Here is a 19220-nt window from a genome sequence, read left to right on the forward strand (position 1 = left end):
TCAATTTTCCTCTTCATTTACTGCTGTGAAGCCCAGCTCTGCTCTAACGGCTCCCAGCCCCAGCCACACGGGAAATTGGCTGGCTGCATATCAATAGCACATTACAGCAGACCCACACGGGTGCTCCATCAAGCCACATTACTGCGGGATGACCCCGCCACCACTTCCATTAGCAGCTGGACCCCTCCCACACTGGCCACTGCACAATTTATTTGCTCCAGCACCCTGGATGTCTGATCAACCCCACAGTAATTATCTCTTGTCACTAAAGCAAAAAACCAAGCCTTCTGCCTGGATGGCCGCCCTTCTTACAAACAGGCTTTATATGTTGTGGGAGCAAAAATCAGAAACCCATCAACAGTATTTGGGTTTGCCAGTCGACTCATTCCTGAACCCCATCTTGGGAAAGCTGGCAGGGTTCTCAGGATTGTGGTTCTAGATCCCTGCCCCAGCCCTAGAAGATGTCTGCATTCCAGATGGGTCCATGACTCAGATCTCCCAGGCTCTATTACTCAGCTACTCAGAGTTAAGGAAAACTGCTCCCACCAGACTCCTGACTTGAGAGAGACAAGGGTTGTGTATGGGAGGAACCGTGTATGTGTGAAGTGTCTGCTGCACGGTGTGAGAAGCCCTGCTGGGAGCCCCATCGGTGCTGTGAGGTCTGCATACAGACAGCACCAAGAGCCCAGGCCAGGGTGCGAAGGCCAAAGTCTATAAAGATGCTCGGCCTTCCCAGCTGTCCCGAGTCATAGGGGCCTCTCTAGATGTGTGCTGTCAATCTGATCGCCACTAGCCATGTGTGGCATTTAAGCTTAATTACAATTAAATGAGACAAAACCTTCAGTTTCTCAATAACATGAGCCATTATCTCAAGCACTCAAAAGCCACACGTGGCTAGTGGCTGCTGTATTTGGCAACAGAGACAGGATGTCCTATTTGGCTGCACTGAAAGCTGGATTTTGAGTTTCTTCTGCCCATGAGGAAAGAGCTGAATAAATGCAGACCTCCTTGGGAATGACCTAAACAGGTATCTGGGAAAACCAAAAATCCCAGAAAAATCCTACAAATGAGTCAAGACTTTCGCTTTAAGCTCCAGCCAAACTCCTTTCGCTCTGCTAGTGAATTCCAGCAGACCCTGGCCCTCATCAGTTCTAAGCCATAACTGGGGCTTAACGTCAGGGAGCTCTGGGTTATGGCCTCACGTGGGCTTCTCGGTGCACGTGTGGTGGGAATGCCTTTGGTAAAGGGCTGCGGCTGGGCCAGAGCATCGCTGTTTGGGTCCTGCCAGGGTGATGCTTTTCCTCAAGATCTCAGAAACATGCTATTTCTCCATACTGTTAGATGTTAAATAGTGTTCAATGAGGTTGAGAGAGTCAAAGGCAGTAAGGTTGTGGCTGAGGGCAGAGAAGCCTACGAGGAAGCAAATACAGAAGAACTTCGACTACATCAAGGCTGGATTAACTGCGGGCACCCCTTGGCTGCTGCAAAGCAGAGGAACAGTGTCGAATGACCGCAAAGACGTTTTCCAAGGGTCTCAGTTGATTTGGGTTCATCTAGCTTCAGGGTGGCAAGTCCTCCTCTTCGTGCCTACATTCTTTTTAAGGAACTCCAATTGGGCCCAATTGTGTCAAAGGCTGTGAAGGCTAAAGCCAAAACAGGTGTAGATTTCCCCCCAAGGACCTCTGCAGCCATAGCAAGAGTGTTCGAGAGAGAATAACTCAACCCAAGTGTGTCAACTGATGAATGGATACACTATATAAACATGATGGAATACTATTCAGCTGTAAGAAGAAACAAACTTGGGATGCATATGATAATATGGATGAAGCTCGAGGCCACAATGTTGAAATAGCCAGACACAAAAGAATATTGTATGGTCTCACTAATAAGAACTAAATATGATGAGAAAACTCACGGAGTTTACTACAGAACAGAGGTTACTATGAGATAGAATGTGGGTAAAGAAGGGCGAGCTGAGGCTGAATGTATGTAGAACAATTAATAAGGGGGATTGTAAATGTGGGGAAATGGTTAGAGTTGATGGTAACACATTAGAGTGAGTTTAATCAACACTGCTGATTTATAAATGTGATTGTGGCTGATAGGGGTAGTCTGGGGAGGTTAGTAACTGAAGGTAAGCTAGAGGATAACTGCAACTGATTTTGGTGGTTAATAGCACAAATTCAAGAATGTTCCTCTATTATAAGGTGTTAAGAATATGGAGATACATGGAAAATGACAAGTAATATAACGTATAAACTGTATTTAACAGTAATATTGTAATAGCTTTACAGCAGTGGGCAAAGAAGGTACTATAGCAGTGCTAAGGGTCAATAATGAGAGGGTATAAAGGGTTATGGGATTTTTCCTTTTGGAGTAAAGAAAATGTTCTCAAATGGACGGAGCTGGTGACAGCACAACACTATGATGAAACTGACAGTCACTGAGTGTACACTTTGGATGGACTGTTCGAGGCATGGGACTATATAACAGTGAACCATGTGGAGGATGATGGACTGTGGTTAACAGAGCAAATATGAGAGTGTTCTCTCATGAACTATAACAAATACATATTCCTAATACATGGTGTTAGTAAATAGGATGGTCTATGGGAAAATACACCAAATATAAGCTATGGACTACAGATAGCAGTAATATGAGGAGGATGTTTTTTCATCATTTGTAACCAATGTGTCACAACAATGTAAGGTGTTGGTGGTGGGGCGATGTATGGGAATCCTGTATGGTGTATATGATTGTTTTAATTCACAACTTCTCAAACAAAAAACAAAAATTAAAAAAAAAGAATAACTGTGTAACTATCAACTCATTAGCTTTGAAACTCTTAAGGGATATTATAGACAGTTTATTACATGTGACACCCCCACCTCCACCCCCCCTACCACGAGGAATGTCAGTTCCCTGAGATCTGAGACTTGGCTCTCTCAGCATCTGGAAGAGTGCCTGGCACTTAGTAGGTACGCAATAAATGTTTGTTGAATGAATGACCTTTAAAATTTTAATGGTTTAAAGTCTCACTTCTAAAACTTCCCAGAAGTACTATATATCTTTCTTATCGTTAAGCAATGAAAGTTTAAGTCACTAAAACTTGGTCTTTAAAAAAAACCATGTTTTTGTCCAGTGTGAGCCGAGCTATGTTTTTCCTGTGAGCGGAGTTTATCAGCCAAATTGTTTTGGTGGTGACGGTAGCGATTTCAGGACCGACTTGTGGGCATAACGCACCACACAGGTTGTGACCCAGGTGAACGGGGGACATGTCAGGCATTTGTACCAAAGGCTCAGGCGACTCCTGACGCCCTGCCACCACTTCAGAGAGAAGCAGCAAGAAAAGGGAGAGCGCTGTTGACGTTGGATTGAGGGTTTCAGTGCCAGCAGCTGGCATTCTCCTTGCCTAGAGAGTCCAGAGGCCGGGGTGCCAAGCTGTGTCAACGGGGGAAACCAGGGCAACCCAGGCAGTTTTCCGGCTCTCTTCAGCACCAGATGTGCATCAGAGAAGGCTCTGGTCTGGCTGGGGAGACAACGAGATGGTGAGTTCTTCCTTGGGAACCTTGCCTGATTCACCCCTTCTGCTCAGAACCCTGCAGGCTGAGCGGGTTCCTGGCTGGGGGCTCATCTGGGGACCTCTCAGAGGGCCCCGTATCAACAGGGATCTGGATGGCCTGACCACAAGGCTGGGCAATTCAGGGGGGCCAGGTCTTGTGAGGCTTGGAGCCCAACACACACGTCTTTATCAGGACCTGGCAACTCAAGGCTAATCCAAACCTCTTGGGACGTGTACTGAGGCAAGGAAAAGGCTGCCGTTGCTGTGGTGTACTCATGTGATGATTTGCCCAGGGCTCCTCAGCACCTTATCAATAAAAACTCCCAGTGCCTCCTGCTCTATTTTGTTGATTGGAAGACAGATTTTCACATTTTAACATCTCCAAAAGTGGGATCTATCTGACAGTCAATGCGATGACACTGTTTCAGTAACAATTTTTTTTCCCCTTTGTGAATGGTACCTAAATAGAGAGTGCACTTACTAGTCAGTATCTCTGGTTTGATGAACAACACTATTTGCTGGACACTTCTCTTTCAGTATGGTTCCATTTGTCCTCCAACAACCCCATGAAGTGAGGTAGGTTATTATGTCCATTTTATGGATGGGCAAACTGAAGGGCAGAGTGGAGCTCAAGCCAACTGGCTGGTGTGCATCTGGGGAACACCCTTGCCAGTGGGAGAGACCCACGGGGGTCTGCCACGAGGTGGTCAAGCCCAATCCTGGAGCCCCTCCCCCTCCTGACACAAACCCCACCTGCCGGACCCTCCCCAGCCAGGCCGGTGGATACCAGGATCCTGGTGTGCCAAGGCTGTTCCCACTCTGATTGGGATGCCTTTGGCTAACTGCTGCTCATCCTTCTGATCCCAGCTGAAACGTCACTTCCAAGGGGAGGTGTTCCCTGACTCTTCAGGCTAGTTTAGGCTCCTCATCGTACGGGCTCACGACACCCCTACCTCTATTACAGTGAATTACCTGTCTGTGGGAATAGCTGTTTGGTGTCGTCTCTCACTAGAGCACAAGCTCCATGAGGTCTGTATCCCCAGTGCTAGCCCAGGGCCCAGGACACTGTTGGTGCTCAAAGACTATTTGCTGTTGAATGTCTCCTCCTCTTGCTGGGCTCCCTTTAGGAAACCACAGTGGCCCCTCTGGTCTGTACTCCATGACAATTGACATGAGCTGAGCTAGGTTTTGGTCCACACCTCTGCTTCTCCCTGATGGAAAACCAGTTCAGTCTTCCCAGTTTGCAAAGGGTAATAAGCTAGACTTGGAAAGGTGGGAGCACTTCCTGAAGGCCACACAGGGCTTGTGTGGACAAGACAGGTCTGGATCCTAAAAGGCCCCCAGTTTGCACAAACCTAGGCCCTGAATACTCAATATTTTAAACTCAAGATTCCAAAAGCCAGCAGCAGGTGATGGCTCAACTCTTTCTTTAGGGCTTGATTTTAAAAATTTAAAACAATGAATCCAGTTGGAGTTTATTTTGGTATATAACATAAGGTAGAGCCCAAATAGTAATTATTTTTTAAAGCAAGAGCTAATCAATTGTCTTAGAGTCAACCAGGAACTAATTCTCCCTTTTCCCTCACTGCTTTAAGTCATTCCTTCATCATAATTATACTCTTATAATATACTCTTAGCTTAGGCTCTTTAATTCTGTCTATGAACAAGTGTATTTCCATTCACCACACTATTTAAATTATTGTAGCTTTATATTATATTCTAATATTTGATCAAACTACTTTTCATTCATTTCTCCTTTTTTAAACATTTTCCTATTTATTCTCATGGGTTTCTTCTTCCAAGTAAGTTTTAGAATCACTCAAGTCAGTTTTTAAAAAATCACAATGGGAGGCTTATTTGGAACTGTGAAACTGAAAAAAATAATTTGAGAAAAATTAACATCTTGGCCATTTTTAGTATTCTCACAGCACCTTTGTTTTTTCAGTCCTTCAAAATAGCACTACCTGCCCTGGTTATTTCCTCAGACAAGTAGATACAATTCTTTTTAAGACCAAGAAAAGTTTTATAAATTTAAAACCAAGCCAGGAATGATTTGAAAATACATAAAGAGCTTATCAAACAATATAGAAGAGGAACTCTTAGCTAAACCGAAAGAAAACCCATTAAAACTAGACAGATCATGTGCCTGAATGGAATTTTACCATTAACTACCATTTATCCCATTTAATTAGTATTTTCCGGACACACAATAACTTGCACTAAAGTACCGTTCTCTCGCCTTGAAATTTCTAATTATTGTTGCGACCCACACCATTACGCATATCCACTGCTTTCTCCATCTTTCATGCCATTTAAGCAGTAAGATTTTCAATTATCTACGCAGGACGGACAGAGATACCTTTAAGGAAAGGGGCATAATATGCAACTCAATTTCTCTAAAAGCCAGGAGAGATCATTTTAGTCAGACCAAACACACTTTGTCTTTTATCATTTTTTCCCCTGCAAATAAAGAGTAAAACAGGCTATTTAAAACATCCATTTAAATGCAAATTTTGATATCCCAAGAGAAAAATGTTAATCATTTAAAGAGACAGGATTACCATCCACCCTCACTCACCACTTCCCTCCTCTCCCAAGTTTTATGCCCTCATGAGTTTAAGCTGGCCAGGCGTCCCCGTGTCTTTAAGAACTTCCACCTAGCAGAGAGGCTGGGGAAGAGGAGGTAACTTTTCCTTTTTTTAAAGAAGGGGTTGGCAAGGAGAGAAAATAACATCAAGCATCTCCTCTCGGCAGGGAATGGGGCAGGATGCTGCAAGGTGGGGATTGCCATCCTCACTGACAGATGGGGAGACTGAGGTTCAGATAGGTGTAGCAGTTTGCCCAGTGCCGCACTGCTGCTAGGAGACCCAGCTGCGGACAGAGGCCTCCTAAGCTCGCCCCGGTCCCTGGTCACCCGCCCAGACTCACCCAGCATTCCCATGCCGAGCATGAAAGCATCCATGGTGTAAGGCAGCCCCCGGGCCCGGCCTCTTGTCCCAGGTGGGAACATGACTTCTTTCGGCTGGGCTTTCTTACATTCTACCTGTTAAACAGAAAGGCGAACAAATGAGATGCAAATGAATTCCACGTAAATGTCAAATGCAGAACCGATCTGGTTATGAGCTAAGATATTTTTAGCCTTGTTCCTTACTCACTGTAAAAATAGCCGTGCAGAGTAAATGGCCTGCAAAATAAATATTTAAGAAAACACGCCAGTTGTGCAAATCCTGCTTCGGAAAAACCTACAAGGATGAAACTGGGTTACTTAGAGGAATGGCAAAAAACCTTAGCTCAAGGTACACATGGGTGGGAGCGCAGCCCGAAGCTTGTGCAGAAGGCAGGAGAGTTAAGACAATGGCTGCTGTGTCTGCAAATAGTAACAATAGCAGTAATAACAATAATAATATAATAAGAATCCCTCCTGATCCTTTGGCCCTTCACAGGTTTACAAATTCCTTTCAGGTTCCTTCAGGTCAGCAGTCTTTACTTGAAATCATCTGATTCTCTTATTAAGCAGGGAGGCCAGTTAAGCTTAACTCAATTTTACAGATGAGAAAACTGAGGAGTGGAAGGCTGGCGTAATATACCTAAGACAATATGTCAATAGGTCCAGGGCTTGAAGCCAGATTTTAAAAATTTCTAGGTCAGCAATACTGCCATTTCAAAAAAACAAACAAAAACAGCCAAAACAAAACAAAAACAAACCACCCAAAAAACCCTACCCCATCAGGCTCCTTAGTGAAATAATTCTGTTCCTCTGGATCACTGGTTTCTCACTTTGTAGCCACATCCTCAAGTGGTTGCTAATCTTTCCTTTCTGCCTTCGAAATTGCTCAGTCCTCTTCTGCTTACACATCCAGAGGTCACTTATTTGACAACCTTAACTATATGAAAATGCAAACCTCACGAAATAAGAGGATTTCTTGCTGCAGCTCCGGCACTACTTCTACTAGAGCGGAGGCTCCTCACGCCCCTGGCTCAGGAGTGACTTGTTAGAGTTTACAGTAAATTTAACAAGCACGGTTATCAGTAATCAAGCCCACTGCTGCTGAAAATGGGAAGTTGTAGTAGATGTAGTAGTGAGGTAGGGATGCCTATAGCAGCAAAAAGTAACAGAATGGCAATCTGATAGTGATGGAAGAAAGAGAAGAATCAAGTATCTTTTTAAAAAAGCAGTCTGGGGCTATGTGGTGTAGAAGCAAAACCTCCAGGTAGCTCAACAGCTGCTGAGGGTATTCACTGTAACACAGAAAATTACTATTTTATACAGCAAGTGTGAGATATCAAGAAAAAGTTAAATTAGGGACATATATGGGTTGTCTATTGTGCAGATACCTTGTTCCAAATCGTTAATTAAAAAAAGATATTTGAGTGCTTGTTTGGGTGGATGCTTTAATTACCTAAAATATTAACTTCTTCAATGATACCAGGTAATTCAGGTGTTGCTCTTTAAAGAAAGATAACCACAAAGGCTTTTAAAAAATGGACAAAACTCAATACACATGACTGATAAGTTTAACAGAAAGAGTATTTACAAATTAAAAGGGAACAGATAAATACCCCGAAAAATTGGTAAAGGACATGAGCAGGCAATTGCTAAGTGGTAAATAACAAAGCACATACTAAAAAATGAGACACGTTTTTGACCTATCAGACTGGCAGTGATGAAAGGGCACATTTTTCTGGAAGGAGAACTGGCACTGTATCAAAAGCCATAAATGTACTTTGACTTAGTAACTCTACTTCTAGGAACTTATCATCAAAGGACCAGATGAGGCTATTTACCACAAGCAGTAACTATAATTACAAACAACAACAAAACAAAACAAGGAAACACGGAAAATGCCCAAGAATAGGGGACTGGTTAAGCCTGGTTCATGCACACCGACTAAATACTACGCAGCTACAGAAAAGCCTGCTATAAAACAGCGTGTAACTGGTTTGGGAAACCTCTCTGTCCTGGACAAACCAGGATAGCTAGTCATCCTAATGGCAAAAGGGAAAAAAAGCAAATTACAGCAACTCTGTGGAAAACGAACAAGTGTATGTATCAGACAGAAAAAAAAAAAATAACTGCAGTTTCTTAGAGGAATTCTGTTTTCTAGTTCCCATTGTGCATTTTGTTGTTGTTGATTTTCTAAGTTTAATGCTTTGAGCATTTCTACCGCAAGTGGGGGAGGGGGAAGGTGATAAAAAGAAATAAATGCATCAGAATTTAGACTTTTCTCCAAAGTCCTGGGGTGGCAGCAATTCACTTCTGGACTCTGGGGCCCTAAGGCCCCACCTCCGGGACCCTGAAAGGAAGAAGCCAAGAGGCCTCCCTTGCAGAAGTCTGCCCTGAGCCTGGGAATATGGGCGTGCTCTGCACAGGCAGACGGCTAATTACCTAACGCCACCACCAGGAGCCCAATAATACCGCTAACCAGCTCACTTCCTAATAGCCCTATCGGTGACAATCTGTTGCATTGTCTTATGAAAACCTGCTGTCGGTTCCTAGGCAACCCGATCAACGAAAATTTCAGGTTTATACAATTTTCATTTAGGGAACATAAAGGTTAACTGACTGTAATGGGAGTATTTTAAACAAACCCACCTACTCTTCCTCTCGCTGAACGGGGCTGGCAGCTCCTTTCAATTTTGCTCTCTTTTGCAGTGGTGGTGTTTCAGCAGCACCAACTGAGTGGGTTCTGTCAACCACCCGCCGTGTCAACTGTGAGCAGCCAGGAGCCGTGGCACACACACTCTCTGGGGAGCCCCGGCATGTCCTGGGCACTTGAGTGACGGGGAAAGGTGGCAGTCACACCAGGGAGCCTGGCCTGGTCTGCACTGAAGGCTTCTTGAAAGATTTCTCAGGATCAGGAGGCCTGCCCACCCAGCCCCCCATTCCCTTTATTATTTCATACAAAAAAAAACTCATGAAAGGGGAATAAGCATAGCTATCCTCTGCCTGTACCCTGAGTCCTTGCTGTGGGTCAAGGGCTTGCTAAGGATGAAAGCTATGCCCATCGCCCATCAGACTGGCAGAGGTGTCTTCCCCATCAGAGTTCCCAGTGTCTGCCCCACTTCCCGGCTCCTCAATGGTATTCCAGAGCATGGACGGACCAACAAGCTCATTAAGGTCAAGAAGACCCAGTCTACTGAATTCAACACAAAGATACCGAGGAACTCGATGCACCAGGCAAGTGCAAGGCTTTGGGGGATGCAAAGACAAATAAGGCAAGCCTCGGTCTCCAAGAGCACCCTTTCTTTTGAAAAAGGATGGGCTCGGTCTTGCTGGTCCAATGGTCACATAAACATTCTCACACATCACCCTGCCCTTGTTACTTCCAGGCCTGTCAATCTCTGGAGCCTCTCGAGTTTGACTGTGTTGGGGACAACCTCCTCTGCCATCCACCTGTGTAAGCCAGAGAGCTTGGCTTGAACTACCAGGGTTAGAGTCAGAACCAAAGCAGGAGCAAACTAGGCTGTCCCCTAGCTCTAGCCACATACTTTGGTGATCTGGGCAGACACAATGTCCCATTTATCTACTGTCATGCAACCAACTATCCCCAAACCTAGTGTTTTTGAATACCCGTTTATTAGTCTTTCTCGTGGTTCTGTAAGTAGACTAGGCTCAGCTGGGTTTTTGCTCATGGTCTCTTATGTCATCATGGCAGATGGTGGCTGGGACTGGGACTGGGGCTGGAGCCGGAGCTGGAGCCATCTAAAGCCTTGGCTAGGATGGAGGTCCAAGGGGCTTCTGCACCCATTTGGCAAGCAGTAGATGCTGGTTCAGCTGGGACTGTCGATGGGGCACCTGCATGGCTTCTCCATGTGCCTTGGTCTTCTCATGGCATGGTGGCTGGAGTCCAAGAGGAAGCAAACCAAGAACGAGCATTCCAAGAATCCAAGGCAGAAGCCTTGCTACCTAGCCTCACGACATCTAACAAGGCAGTGTGTTACATCTGCCACATTCTATTGGTTACATAAGGCCAGTCTAGATTCAGTGCGGGAGGGGAGCACACAAGGGCATGAATCCTGGGAGGTGGGGATTATTGGGGGCCACTTTTGGAGACCACCTACCACATGTGGCTGAGGAAAGGCAGTAAGCACACAGAGTAGCAAGAGGCATTCACTCTACTCTTGGCATTTGGCAATCTGAGATCTTGGGGCAGGGAGCTGAGGACTGCTTTCACCATGGGGCAGAGGGCAGGGCACGGGCGTTCCCCTCCCAGTGCAATCCTGGAGATTTTTGCCTGGTTCCTCACGGTCAACACAAACCCTCCTCCTCCTCCTACCCCCAAAAACCCCATTTACAGTAAATGCTCCATCATCTACTCTCTACAGGGAGTTCTGGGGTGGGGACAAAACCTGGAGGAAGGAACAGCCCCAAGTCTCAATCCTTGAGTCTCCTCAATCAACAGTTCAGACTCTACCTCAACAGCGTTTCACAACGGCAACCAAAAAAAAGAGTAATTGGAGGGCTGAGCCTGAGAGGCCACTGGTGGCCACACATCAGGGAGAATCAGTCTTCATTTTCGAGTTTCACAGCTGGCAAAGCCACTAGCAGCAAGCCCACAGGAGCCAAATGCCAATGTCACCCCTGCCCCAAGGGCGGGATCTATTTTAAAATTTCATTTTCCAAATACGCTGCTTTGTTTCAAAGTGGTCTTGGAGAAGAGCGGTCAGAATAATCACCTAATTGAACCCCCTTTAACAGCTGGATAATTGAGGCTGCAACATATGTTCCTTTACTGAATAAATCAGAGGCGGGATGCCAATCTTTAGGGTGGGCGTGCCCCTTCACGTCAGAGTCCAGAGAAACTCAGCAAGGAGGCTGGCAGTCATTTGTAACTTTCTATTTAGGAATAATTTCAAATTTACAGAAAATCTGCAAGCATAGCAAAAAGAACACCAATGTATTTTTTACCCAGATTTACCAACTGTTGATATGTTGCCCCATTTGCTTTATCATTTGTCCACCCATGCACTGTATTTCTGCCTACATATTTTCCTGAACCACTTGAGAGTAAGCTGCATATATCACGGTAAGCATTTCCTAGCATTAAAGGCATTCTCTTCCACAACTGCAGTACCGTTAATCAACCTCAGGAAATTTGACCTTGATACAATACTTAAATCCACCCTTCCATAGTCCGACTTTGTCAACTGCCCCAAAAATGTCCTTTTCAACTTTATACATATCCATCCATCTTATGGAACAGGAAACCGAGGCCTGGGAACAATCCGCACCCAAGTGTGGGTGCAGACCCAGCACATTCCCAGGAGGGCTGGGATCTGAACCCAGCGCCGCCTGAAGCCACGGCCCACGCTCTCCTGAGGGGGCGCTCTGGCACTGCTGTGGGGATGGCTTCCCTGCCGCTCCTGAGGGACCCGCTGAGGAGGATGCTGCGCTCTGGGAAGCTGAAGAAGTGAAAAGGCTTTTGTTTGCCGCCGTTCTCCACACAAACGGCCCAGTCAGTGCACTGCCTCGGTCTGGGGAAACCCAAGCCCCGCTGAGGCCTTGATTTCCCGCCCAGACAAGGAAACTCTGTGTGGCTTGAAGAGGCCAGTGTGTGCGGCTTCATTTCCCACCCAGACAGGTCATGTTAGGAACTCCTCCCCCTCCAGGGAGGAGGGGCCTGTTTCAAAGGACAAAACTCCCCGCAGTGACACAGCTGACCCTGACTGTCTACCCCAGCACCAGTCGGACACAGTCGGCACCTCAAGGGCAGGACCAGCCACTGGACGTGCGGGCCGGAGCAAAATCAAAACGAGGGGCCCTTTGTGGGTGAAGAGGAAGAGCTTTGGGACGGCAACAGCAGCGCGTTAAGCCACACACGGGTGGCTCCAGACCACGGGGCCTTTCTGCTCAAGGCACATCTTTGTAGGAAAGTTGAACAACGAGGTTCAGGGAGCGCTAGCGTGAGGGCCGGCCAGCACAGGGACCAGCCAGCGAGAGCGGGCGGGGCCCATGGGCCCCTCGCTCCAGGGGGCCCGCAGCAGCCTCCCTGTGGGAGCCCGGGGCAGGCCAGATTCAGGACTCACTGGCCGGAGCACGGGGCTGTGGGAGGCCAAGGCAGCGGGGTGGGGGTGAGGGGTGGGGGGTGGGGGGGTGGCTCCGGCACACCCTCCCGTGCACCCTGGCTGCGGTGCGGGCAAGTCCCAGCCCTGAACCCGCAGGAGAGGGGTGCCTGCCCCCTGCTGCAACCCCCCCCCCCCCCACCAGAGCAGCCTTTCTGCCCTCTGCAAACTCCCGGAGGCTCTTCAGCCGGTCACTGCTGGAGGGCGGGAAGGAAGAGTCCTGCGTTCCATTACCCACTCCGACCTTCCCAGATGTCATGCTCACGCACGGTCCTCGCAGGCCAAGCACCAGGATCCACTCACACGCGGTCACTTGCCCAGCTCTGCCCCTTCACAGTCTGTGAAGACGGGTCACCGTGCACACTGGCGTGGCAGGCCTGCTTGGCTCGGGGGACGTGGCCTTCACAGATGCATGCTTGTTGTAAATGCGCGCCGAAGGTCCTGTAGGACGGCCTCCTGCTTCGGTCTCCTCAAGGAGCAGCTTAGCCTGGGGAGGAAGGGGTGCCCGTCACCGAGCACTACCCTGGGCTGGGCACGGGCCAGCAGCTTCACAGGTTCGGAGGACCGAATGGCGCACATCACGCAGGTCGAGCACGGCACCTGGCACGCAGGAAGTCCTCCAGGAGCGTCCACTGCTCTCCACACCCTCCCTGAACCGACTCCTTTCCTCTGGGGTTGGCCTCATCAGCCCCGTAGTGATGGCAGAGAAGGAAATGGGGCTCCGTGGAATGACTTGGCAAGGTCCCGGCGTGAGCTAACCACACAGCCGGCCTGGTCGTAGGCCCCTGCTCCCGCCTCCGGGACTTCTGGCCATGCCCCGCCGCAGCCCTTCCTACTGCCCTCTACCCAGCCCCGAGGCCTATGCACAAGCCATGGCTGCCACAAAGCTGCCCCCAGCCCTGGCTTCCAGAACTTCCCCACAACTGCCAGAATTAATTCCATCCACTGTTTCCTCTGCTTAGAGTTCTGTTATAATCAACAATGGCAAAGTGAAGCAGGTCACAAACCAGCAACATTTAGCACCTGTCGGGCGGGGGTGGACACAAAGGGGAATGCGACCTGATAGGGCTCCTCCCCTGGAGGGGCTCAGGCTGTGGGCAGCCGGGCTCCAACCCTCTCCCAGACCCCCGTAACGGAAGCCTTCCACCCTGTCCACACTCGAGGGAGGGCCTCCTTATGAAGCAGCAGGCCCGCCCGGTGGCCAGGGTCCCAGGATTCCCTCTGCTCCACTCCTGGCTCTGTGCTTGGGCTGGCTGCCTCACTTCCCTGGCCTCAGCTCTCTCACCTGCAGACGGCAGGAAAGGCAGCACCTGCCTAGAGGGCTCCACCCGAGCTAAGCCTGCAAAGCACCCCAACACCAGAAAAGGGAGTTGAACTAAGCTGAGACCCAGCTTTGCCTCCACATCAAGCCCAGGTGAGTGTACTGGAAGGCGATGAAGCCAGCTCACATCCATGTATAATCCAGAGGGTTGGGGAGCAGAGGGGAAGCCAGAAGCAGCAGCTCCTGCAGCCCAGCACTCTAGCATATACTGCAGCTGGGTCTCTCCTTTACCTCCCCCACCTGCCAGCCACAAAGAGTCCAATCTCCCTGCCTTCATCAGCTAGGTGCACAAAGGGACCTTCACTGGCTGCACTATTTGGGGGAAAAGCTGATGGTGGCAGCAGCAGCTGTTCTTTTTATTTCTGGGAACCTGCAAGGGCGTTTCAAAGTGAAAAGAAACCTCAGTCTCCAGCAGGTGCCCAAATTCTGCCCTAAGGCTGCGTGCTTACCCCCCAGCCCACGGTGGGCTTTGCAGAGAAGCTGCATGGAGTGGAATTTAATTGCTCTATTTAAAAGAGAATAAAAGGCGCAACCTGAGCATTAGCTTGAACCTCCCTGTAAAAAGCCAGGAAAAGAGCAGCAGAGAGGGGAAGTCAAAGGAAGAACCCAGGGGACAGCCCCAAGGCCTCAGGGACAGGTAGAAGAGAGCAGGCCGTGCCCACTTCCACGGTCTCTGAACCCCCCCCCCCCCAGGACCTTGCACCCCCAGGCAGTGGTTGGGAGGTGACTGCGGCAGCACCTGTGGAAAAGTGCTGGGTGCCCAGATCTTGGGGAGGACCCTTGCCTGTCCCAGCCCTCCTGGTGGCAACATTGCCAAAGGACAAATGAAGGGCAGACGACCAGGAGCAGCGTGGTCAAGGCCACCGCCTCGTGGGCCAAATTACCTCTGCCTAAAGAGCAAGTTGCATTTACCACCCAGCACCCAGCCTGCCCCAGCACACACATCGCTGTGTTGCGTTAACGGGCCTGTACGTGACGCTGCGGCATGCATGTGGGAGGCGTGGGGGGACAGGGTCTCTTCCCTCTCCCACATAAACACGAGATCCATTTATTAAATGCCTCTCTGGCATTTTCTTTTTTGCCTTCATCCTGCTTGTTTAATATTGCATTTGACATTCTCATTTTATAAATGGCAACAGAAGCAGAATGGATGGCTAAAATTAGCTCACGAGTGAGAATGATGCTACAAATAGGATCATGAACACTGAAGCCTCCTTAATTCCTCCCACGTCACACACACCCCCTTTGGGGGTGGCTCCCGACTGTACGCTCAGTCTACGGGCCCTGAAGAGCAGCCGCCTGAGGGAGGGGTGCAAGCTAGCATGGGGCACCCTGCTGGTGGCCGCACCCCGCTTGGACCCCAAGTCCTCGAGGCCGTCTTGGGACTCTGCTTTCACCTCCGTCCCCTCCTGACCAGAAGCCCCCCCAGGGGACACAGGCTGGAGGGTGGCAGGCCTCAGATCTCACCAGGCCTTGCTCTTAGAAGTGGGATTTTCAGAACAGCTGAAGGCCTGACTGTCTCCCCTGAGTCCTGGAAAGTCACCTCTGGGCCCTCTGGCCAGAGGCCTTGGGAGGGGCCACCTCGCAACACCCCCTCCCCTCCCTGAGCCGAGCCCCGATCCTGCACACCTGCCTTTTACAGCTTCTGTGAATCCTGAGGAGGGCCTCACCCGGTGATAACATTTCCATGAGGAGGAGGAGGATAATGGTCACACTCTATAGGGTGTGCTATGGCCCACCTCTGTTCTGAACTCTTTATAAGTCTCCACACACAGCAGCCGTCTGAGGTAGGTGCCGCTACCACCACCTGTTTTACAGAAGAGGCAGCCAGCTGAGGCACAGAGGAAGTAACTTCCCTGGGCCAAAGGCCGTCAGTGGTGCAGCAGGACAGCCCACTGCGCAGGGGAGTGGCTGCATTGTGGGGAGCCACCACCCGGCTCTGACCGTCCTTCACCCCTTCCTGCTTGGTGCTGGGGGGCTCCTCCTGCGAATGAAGGCCCCGATGCTTCTGGAAGCTGCAACCTAGCCCATGTGTGTTTGGCCACTCCCTCCCCTGCCTCTGCTGCCTCATGAGTGACCTGGCTGACCGTGGGCCCCGAGGCCAGCAGCACCCTGACAGTGCCTGTTCCCAGCTAGATTGACCCCGGCCAGGCATGGGCAGACTGTGGCCGTGGCCACACAGGCTGGCTGGCTGTTTTTGTGAATAAAGTTTTCCTGGAACACAGCCATACCCATTTGGTGACATTCATCGACTGTTACTGCTTCCATACTAGACAGACTGTACGGTCCTCAAAGCCTGAAATATTTACTCTCTGGCCCTTACCGGAAAAGTCTGTGGCTCTTGGCTGAGGCCAAACAGAAGATGTCTTGGTTACCGAGGGAGTTTGCAGGAGGGCTGATTCTCTCAAGGGTACCAGATTACACAACCTACAATAGAACAGGCCGAGACCTCCCAGGGCCGGGTACTGGATGGGGGCATGACAGAAGCTGCACAAAGCAGCTACCATCCTCCTTCCCAGTTCAGAGAGGAGGAAACAGGTGCAGGCAGGTGGGGTACCTGCCCATGGTTGCAGCAACAGGGGTGGATCTGGCATTCAGGCCCGTGTGCCCACCCCCATGGTGCCTCGGAACGACCCAGCAGGTCCCGACACCCCCCTCAGGAGGGCACGTGCAGCCCCTCACCTTGATATATACGCCGCACACTTTTCTCACTGGGGCGCCAGTGGGGTTTTCTACGGTGGAAGCACTAAGACACACGCATGGGGGCGCTCGGGGGGGCGCGAGGAGTCCCTGGGGCTAAGAGCTTCTCCCGGAGGAGATCCCAGCGCTTCTTCGACTTCAGGATGCACACTGGGGATTTGTTAGAGCAGACTGAGGAGGTCTGAGACCACTCGTGGATTACCAAAGGTCTAGACGCCTCCTCTTCATTCCAAGACAGCACCCAAACAAGCACACTTCTCTTGACTCGCAAGTTACTTAGCCAATTTTTGCCAATCAGATCATTTTAATGGAATAAAAGGACCGTTTAAAGGAATCCTATTGTTGGTCTTGCACAAAGCATACAAAACCGCCTCCTTACATTCCCCAGTCACGCGCAGCCAGGTTTTTCACATGTTAGGCTTGCCTAAGTTGGTAAGTAAGGGTGCTGAGGAAAGAACACAGAGCTGGGAGCCAGAAGGACCCAGGTTCAACTCTCAGCTCTGGCCCTTGTAACTGAGCGACCAAGGACAAAGTCTCTTCCCTGCTCTGTGCTCTGGTGAGCTCATCTGTAAGGGGGGATAAGGACCCCTCACAGGGCCCTGTGAGGACGAAACGAGATGATGCCACCCAAGGCCCATCCCCAGTGCCTGGGGAACATCCGTTTCTTCTGTTGAAAAGGTTCCACCTGAGGCGCCCTACTCTTTCAACTGCACCCCAAGTTCTCAGCCAGTGTAGGTGGCTTTGTTCCCTGACTCCATTTTGAGGCGAACTGAGCCAGGCCTCTGAGGAAACCCGAGCCGGCTCTCTGTTAATTCCCTGCTGCCAGGAGGCTGCTGTGCTCTGGCGACTAATCAAGTAAGAGTCCCTGCTGCTCGGGGGGCTGCTTCAATCAGTGGGACGCGGCGGGGGGGGCGTTATTAGCTGCTCTGCACCGCGCAGGGCGGCCTGAGAGGAGCCCTCTCCGCAGGGTCCATGTGTATGTGTTTATTGATAAAGAGCCACATCTGCATTCCCACTGACCAGGGCCTGGAGAAGGAGGTGGGGTCTCAGCTCTCAGCGCTCCACCCCCGGCTCACCTGCCTCTGGGGCAGGGGAAGAAAAGGCCTGGAGGACCGCAACCAACCCCGGCCCCTTCAGCCCAAGCTCGGCCCTTGCCCCTGCCTGGGACTGTCTCCCCTGCTCCTCTCAGGAGAACCTGCAGCCGCAGGGCGCAATACGGCTGACAGGAAGGGGGCGGTCAAGGTCCGCGGATGCCCTTCCGGATCCCTTTGGGCCTGGAGCAGGGGTGCAGCCTAGTGCTCACAGATGGGTGCCCTGGAGTACGACTTTCTGGGCCTGCATTCTGGGGCTGTCGCTTGCTAGCCATGTGATCCTGGGCATTACCTAACCTGTCTGCCGTTAACATGCTCATCTGTAAAATGGGGATAATGATTTTGCTTACATCAGAGTAAAGGAGGATAATCAAATGAGATGAGGTGCATAAAGCATTTCGCAGAGTTGTTGCTAGCACTCTACAATGTCAGCTATTCGTGGACCCTCTGTGTGGAAGGGGGTCATGTGAGGTCTTTTGGACTCACCACCTGGGGGGAAGACCTCCTTAATGGTGGTATTGGGGTGGTGGGGTGCAGGGGGAGGGCGCCTGTGATCCCAGCTTCTCGACAGCAGCTCTCCTGATCTTCTGCAGACAGAAGCACTCAATGCCCCTCCTAGCTTTCCTGGACAGTGGAAGAGGGCCCTGGCTTTAAAAGGGCCCAGGAGACCCATTACCCAAATTAGATGAGACAGACCTTCGAGAACCGCGCCATGCCTCAAATGCACATGGTCCCTCATCTAATCCCTTATCCATTCCACCGTTATTGACAGAGGCCATACTAAGCACCAGGCATAGGAGTGTTGGGTTAAGCATCTGAAGACCTGGATTCAAGTCCTACTGCTGTTACCAATCAGTGGTGAGACCTTTCTTCTCTGTGACTATGAGAAAACTGTAGCTTGAGGCACATTCAGAGGCGTGCAAATATCTGCCTGCTCTTGCCAGAATCATGGAAAGATTGCGAGGGTTGAATGAGATCTGTCTTTACAGTTTCAGAGCACAGTCCAGTTTATAAAACACTCCTACGTACATTCTCACAACTGTCTGTGTTCCTGTTTAGCAGTCCCTGAGTTCTCAGAGTCTTTCCGGATACCTCATTTGAATTCTGTCCATTGCACAGTTTAAATTCATTTCCTTTTCTTTGGGCCTCCGAAGTAGAGACCAGTATAACAGAATCCAAAGCAATTCACAATTCAGCCTCCTCTACCAACCTTTAAATACCCTTTAAATTCCACCCTTCTGGGGAGGAAGGGGAAGCTTGCTGGGAGGAAGACTTTTGAGCCACGATGAGGCTGAGGATGACGAGAACAAATGTTTACTAAGCTCATAACCTGTGCAAAGTCTTTCTGCACAGTATTTCACCCAGTTCCCAGCCATCCCACAAGGTAGAACCATTCCCAAGCCTTCTGCCCTGGAGGCTGGTGAGGTTCAGTGATCGACCCCAAGGTCTTCTCCCAATATCTCTACATTCTCCCTTAGAAAGA

General features: G+C 49.9%; 1 protein-coding gene across 11 annotated transcripts in view; it reads right to left on the bottom strand.

Annotated features, from left to right (window-relative positions):
• MSI2 (musashi RNA binding protein 2) overlaps nucleotides 1–19220 on the bottom strand; it is a 398131-nt gene that overhangs the window by 50885 nt on the left and 328026 nt on the right. For all 11 annotated transcript variants that reach the window (XM_058283920.2, XM_058283921.2, XM_058283923.2 and 8 more), the window contains one exon: nucleotides 6491–6605. In XM_058283920.2, coding sequence (XP_058139903.1) covers nucleotides 6491–6605 — 115 coding nt within the window. The remainder of the gene's footprint in view (nucleotides 1–6490; nucleotides 6606–19220) is intronic.

The sequence above is a fragment of the Dasypus novemcinctus genome, chromosome 21 (genome assembly GCF_030445035.2).
Source record: "Dasypus novemcinctus isolate mDasNov1 chromosome 21, mDasNov1.1.hap2, whole genome shotgun sequence".
NCBI classification, from domain to species: domain Eukaryota; kingdom Metazoa; phylum Chordata; class Mammalia; order Cingulata; family Dasypodidae; genus Dasypus; species Dasypus novemcinctus.